General features: G+C 42.3%; 1 protein-coding gene across 1 annotated transcript; it reads right to left on the reverse strand.

Moving 5' to 3' along the window:
- Nucleotides 1–336: 336 nt before the first annotated feature.
- Nucleotides 337–4,310, reverse strand: LOC115668393 (cytochrome P450 76A2-like). The gene is made up of 2 exons (XM_056307525.1): nt 3,390–4,310; nt 337–968 (listed from the first exon to the last, which is right to left on the reverse strand). The coding sequence occupies exons 1-2, from the start codon at nt 4,308–4,310 to the stop codon at nt 357–359; spliced, it is 1,533 nt and encodes a 510-aa protein (XP_056163500.1). The 3' UTR covers nt 337–356.
- Nucleotides 4,311–5,811: the final 1,501 nt, after the last annotated feature.

The following is a 5,811-nucleotide window of genomic DNA, read 5'->3' on the forward strand; positions in this document are numbered from 1 at the left end:
AAATGGGGGCATTTGCAAATGAGAACGTTTGGGCCTTCTAGGAGATAAGTTTAGATCGTGAACTTACCCTGAATTTTAGACGATCTCAATCCTTAATGCTTGTATGCAAGATGATGAATATGCATGAATCCTTGATCGATGTGGTTGCATGTACAGTCGAGTAAATTTATAAACGATGCATGAATATAACTTCGAAAATAAGACAACCTGTTTGTTTCTTGACTTATTTAGACTTGGGATTAGTTGGAACACGGTATTTTTACGACAAATGTGCAGGCGTGCTGTAGATTTGAGGAAGCAAAGAAAGGTTCAAACCACTATGTCAAACAAGCAGAAATTCCGAGCTGAACCCAGTCTCACATTGCTCTTCTTTTGGGCACCACCAGCAGGGGGACATACTTTCTCATGGTCACCCCCACCCTATCTCTCATGTCAATCGTCTTTGCATCAATGCGGCCATCAAACTCCCAATTGAACTCATGAAGCAGCGAGCTCAAAGCCAGATGAAGCACGCGATGTGCCAAGGGTATGCCGGCACACATCCTTCGACCCGATCCAAATGGAATGAACCCGTAGTGTTGACCCTTATAATCCAAATTCGATCCAATGAACCTCTCAGGCTTAAAAGCCATAGGGTCTTCCCAGACATCCGGGTCCCTACCAATTGCCCAGGTATTCACAAAGACCTGCGTGTTTTCAGGTATGTCGTAGCCCATGAAAACGGTGTTGCCCATGGCCCTCCGTGGCACGAGGAATGGGATTGGTGGGTGGAGCCTGAGTGTCTCCTTTACAACTGCTTGCAGGTAGGGGAGCTGGTCTATATCAGTTTCCTGGACCTTTCGATTGGACCCGACAACCTGGGACAACTCTGCTTGGACCTTGACCATGGAGTCCGGGTCCCGTAAGAGTTCTGTCAGTGCCCATTCGACAGTGCTGCTCGATGTTTCTGCACCGGCCAAGAATATTTCCTGTGATGTCAAGAGGAGAGTATGTGAGAGCAAGCATGGCACAATTTCACAAAATGGAGCCATATCCATAAGTTTTTCTAGGATAAGGCAATGGAGCCATAGCCATACCTTTTTTCAAAGATGTAGCAACTGCGGGAAGTTACACCAAGTAGGCTACTAATTTACCACAATACTTTACCAAATAATTTCATAAACAAATTTTTACACGTCTAATATTGTCCTTGTTGACATACTCTGAAACTTGCATTTTTCTCACAATGGTTCTATCATTTTCTTGACACATATTTCACAAGGCTAAGAACCCTAATTGTAAAGCTAAAAGGTTATATTGATGGATGAATGCCGATCTTCTTTCAAGTAAAGTTATAGGTAGAAAATTGATTCATAAAATTGATGAAGATGATGTGTTATACATCAAGGAGATAATTAAATAATTAGGTGATATTGAAGCAACTTACAAGTATCCACGGTCATGTAGGGCTTTGTCTATTAATTGTGTTGTCATCCTTCCATAAGTACTAATGAAACATTTTATACACGTAAGCAACGTGGATTCTCAACTCTACGCAATACTCCCCCAAGTATTTGATAAATCTCAACAATCAATTTATGAAAAATGACAATTGTTTCTATCTCTCTCTCTCTCTCTCTCTCTCTAGGATGAGATTCACCAACACCATCAATCCAGGTCCAAATTTTGTTCCACCATTGCCGGTCTTTTCATTGCCCTTGTTGCAAGTAGCTGCCGAACCCGCCTCTTATCTCGAAATAGAGAGAGAAAAGGAAGAAATTTGCTTGCAGACTAGGTGGTGGCTTTGGATTTGATGATGGTCGACAGCATGGGGCCATGACCATGCCCACTTCAAAGACGGCGACGGAAGCGACGGGGTTGAGCACCGAAGAACGGGAGGATGCAACGGCATGATGGTACAATTGTATTTGTGGAAAATGGAGATAGAGCGAAAGGAAGAGAGGAGAAATGGGCCTTTTTATTGGGAATTTCAAGGCTTGAATGACTTGTGTAAATTTTTTTTAATTATACACAATTGATCTTTTTTATTTTTTTACATTAACACTGAAGTAATGATGAATTGAGTCACTTGTAGAACTTAACGGTTACACTAATCGGATATGCATGATTAATCTTATTAATTTGGTTTTCAGCGTATGTTTATTATGACACATTTAATCCACCCATCAGAAATTGATTATGATGAGTTTTCTCGTATGCAAACCATTAACATTAATGTACGTGCGTGCAACTGACCGAATGCTGGACTCATCTGTTGTTCCCCACATACTCAACTGTTAGATTAGTGCAACCGGTCCAAAAAACACACAACCCCGACAACGCGCCAAGTCCCCTCGTCTCTTTCGCTCACTCTCCTCCAATTTCTCTCATCTCTCGTACCACAACAGAGACCGCCCCAACTTCTACCTTTGCTCTGCTGCTGCACCAACCCCCGTCGCCACTGCATGTCTCCACCCGTTTGGCTGTTGCACAGGGTTGCGACTGTCGTGGCTCATCCCCTCCTCCCCCTCAATTCTCTTTTTCCTACCCTGGGCCGTGCCACCAAAGCCCCCAACCTTGAACCGCATGCTCACAACGACAACTTCCTACTCAATCCGGTGCCATCGCGACTTAGATCAACCAAGATCTGAGGTTGTCGAAGCCTCAAATGGGTGCTACCGTGCTAGTATCTTTATCGACCTCGGATCAGTCATTTGGGCTCTGCAACTCTCTGCCACCGAACAAGGAGGAGCGGCGAGGCCAAAGAGGGAAAATGGAGGAGAGAGAGGTCTACGAGTAGAGATGAGGTGAGAGAGAGGGATGTGCGTGAAGGCCGAGGGTGGAGAGAGGGACAAGAGGCGGGCGCAGCCGCAATGGCCGTCTTGCGGTGAGTCCGGCAATGACTTTTTTTTTTTTTTAATCGTTAAAAGGAAAACAGCTTTGACCACCCCCAAAAAAAAAAAAAACAGAAAAAAAGAACGGTACTCTGTCTCTCGCACATATACACACACATATTAACTGTTATGATCCTTCAAGAAAGAAAGCAGAAAGAAAGTTCCACAAACATTAGGACAACCCATGACTTTTCAGAAGCTTCTTGATTTATTTGTCCTAGTTTAGTATATCAATTACTATAATAACAGTTTTAATCTTTGGTCTCAGGACAACTTAAATTTCTTTTCCATGGCTGAAAAGATAAAAATTCAGTTAATGCATGTAGAGATGAATCGACACACCTGTAGCCTATGCAAACGAATTAATCAATTCAGGGCAGGAGTTTCGTTACTGCGTTTTGTTTGTCATGCAAGAAAACAAGTAACGCAGCATATGCACCTATGATCTATCCCCTACACATATTATTGGACATAAACATCCTTATAGAACTAGCAATTCAGAGTTTGCGATCGTACCAGTATTAAAGTTTTGATTTGCTTCTCAGAAAGCTTGGCCGGCTCGTCCTTACCGTTTCCTTTGAACTCAAGCAACACATCCATAAAATCCCTCTGATCATCGTGTCCCCCGATTTTCTTCTCCTCAATCCTCTCCCTCACAAAATCCGAAGCAATCCTCATGGCCTTCCCCATATCCCGATCCATCTTCCTCCTCAGCCCTTGTGGGTCCAACCACCACAGCCACGGGAATAGGTCTGCGATGGTCACATGACCTGACCACTCCATCAATCCGGTCATTGCCATGAAGAACTCCGATCCAACCTTTGAGTCCGGATCGAGCAAATCTCGGGACAACATGAGATTCCCTAGCAAATTGAATGCCATGAGGAACACGAAGCGTGCGAGATGAATACCTTCTCCAGGTCGGACCTTATCCACGGACGCCGCCTCCCCGATCCATGTCAACATTTTGTCGACACACTTTCTCCGGATTGGAGCTGTTTCATTCAGCCGCTTGGTGACTAGCATGTCCACTGTCAGCAGCCGCCTCGACACTCGCCAATATGTGCCGTATGGGGCTAGGGCAATGGATCCCTTGTAGTAGTCGTGAGATCGCATGAGATCAGTGATGGTTCGCTCCGCAAAATTGAGGTCTTGGTTCTTGAAGAAGTCGGCTGCAACTCTGCTTGAGAGAATCACCATGGTGTCTATGGAGCCTAGTCTAAGCCAAATTACCGGGCCATACTTTTCGCGGAGGCTGGCCAGTGTTTGATGAGGCATCTTCCCGAGATTGAACATGTTGCCAAATATCGGCCATCCGGAGGGTCCTGGAGGAAGCCGGTGTGACCTGGATTTTTTCCGGCAAAAGTAAACAAATGAAGCAGTGGACACAAAGAGGATGCAGATCAGTACTAGAACCGAATTGTTAGGTTCAGTCATGGTTTGGATTGGAGTTCTCCGATGAGCTTGTTCGTGATGAACGTGACTGATATAAGCAGCAAGGTCAACTGGACGTTGGAACTTCCCATACGCGTGAAATGGATGTTCATTATTTATTAATATTTAGTTTAGTATTGTTATTATGAGCTTAGTGAGTATCTGCGTAACTTCCGAAGGACATTTAAGCTTACACATGGGCTTAACTTGCGCTCAGGGATGGAGGGAAGTAATCTTTTTTATGCGGTGTGTGGGTCACATATCCCGATAAGTGAGGAATACAATATAAGTAAAAGTTGAAAACTAATGAAATTGTCTCCTGCAGCTGTACTTTGGACTTGCTGGAACATATAAAAGCACCATTTTGTTGTTCTTGTCCGTGGTCTGCGCTCTGCGTTAGGAGATGAGAGACGAAATTTAGACTTAAAAAACCTGCACGCACCTGACACGAGTGTTGAAAGAGTTGAATAGGATATATTTACTATTCCGTTCGGGCCGGCGCATCTCAGGCTTGGAAGCAGGCGGGTACAGGAAGCAACATTATTGTAGGGGCGGGATTGAAACTGAGTCAAGTTATTCGGGCTACACGAGGATAAAATCATCTGATTAACGGTCAAGCTCGTCAAGTTCGAGCTCGCCAAGTTCTAGTTTCATAGGTTCGCGAGCATAATCAAGCTTCCCTATTTTTTTAAAAAACAATTATTAATAAAATGGACATAAATATCTTGAAAATTACATAATATACTAACATTATTAGAGCTTTTTTAAGATTGAATTCAAACTGGAGCTTAAGTTCCTCCACAAATTAATTGTTGTCAAGTCTAATCTAATATATCGATTTTCCAATTGAGTTGCCCTTGAGCTGCCATTGAGCTGAAATTTTAATACCAGATCAATTTCTAGTCGAGTTTGTAACATTATACATGCAAGTCAAGTCGAGCTGAAGTTTGACCCTAGATTGGCCTGACTCAATTCAATTACGCCCCTAGTAGTTTGTCAGTCAATAAACTAGGTTGGATCAGGTTTCGTTTCATGATACCCAAGTCAACCCAGGTTAATTTTAGTTAAGAACCTTTTCTCCCGGCCCAAAATGTCTATATCATAATGGTGCGCATTTGTGCGTGTTAGAGATATTTAGATATCTTCTTGTTAGAGATAATTAGGATATTTCTTTAGAATAATTTCCATGGTTAGAGATATTTTGATATTTCTGTTGAATATCCGCATCTCTAAATATTGCACATATATTGCACGTCTATTGCACGTAAATTGCATGTGATAAAGACCTTATCTGTTAAAAAAACCAAGTTAGATGTAAAAAATACAGAAGAGAGAAATGGGGAATTTATGTATATTTTGATATATAGAAAAGAGTACATGGATAGCTTATTTATAGGTTTTAATAGATAACTAATTAATTAATTCAAAAGAAATCACATCAGATATACATAATCAAAATAGATATTGAAAAATCAGAGGAAATATCCTTAATATATCTACAAGT

This window comes from Syzygium oleosum, unplaced genomic scaffold (assembly GCF_021117445.2).
Source record: "Syzygium oleosum isolate NSW1041296 unplaced genomic scaffold, Sole_v2.1 Sole_v2.54, whole genome shotgun sequence".
In the NCBI taxonomy this organism is placed as follows: domain Eukaryota; kingdom Viridiplantae; phylum Streptophyta; class Magnoliopsida; order Myrtales; family Myrtaceae; genus Syzygium; species Syzygium oleosum.

What these genes read in the sequence shown, in the direction of transcription:
- LOC115668393 (XM_056307525.1), bottom strand. Translation starts at nt 4,310, where the DNA reads ATGACTGAACCTAACAATTCGGTTCTAGTACTGATCTGCATCCTCTTT. An exon ending in AAATCAAAACTTTAATACTG is followed by an intron (nt 969 to 3,389) that starts GTACGATCGCAA and finishes TTGACATCACAG; the next exon opens with GAAATATTCTTGGCCGGTGC.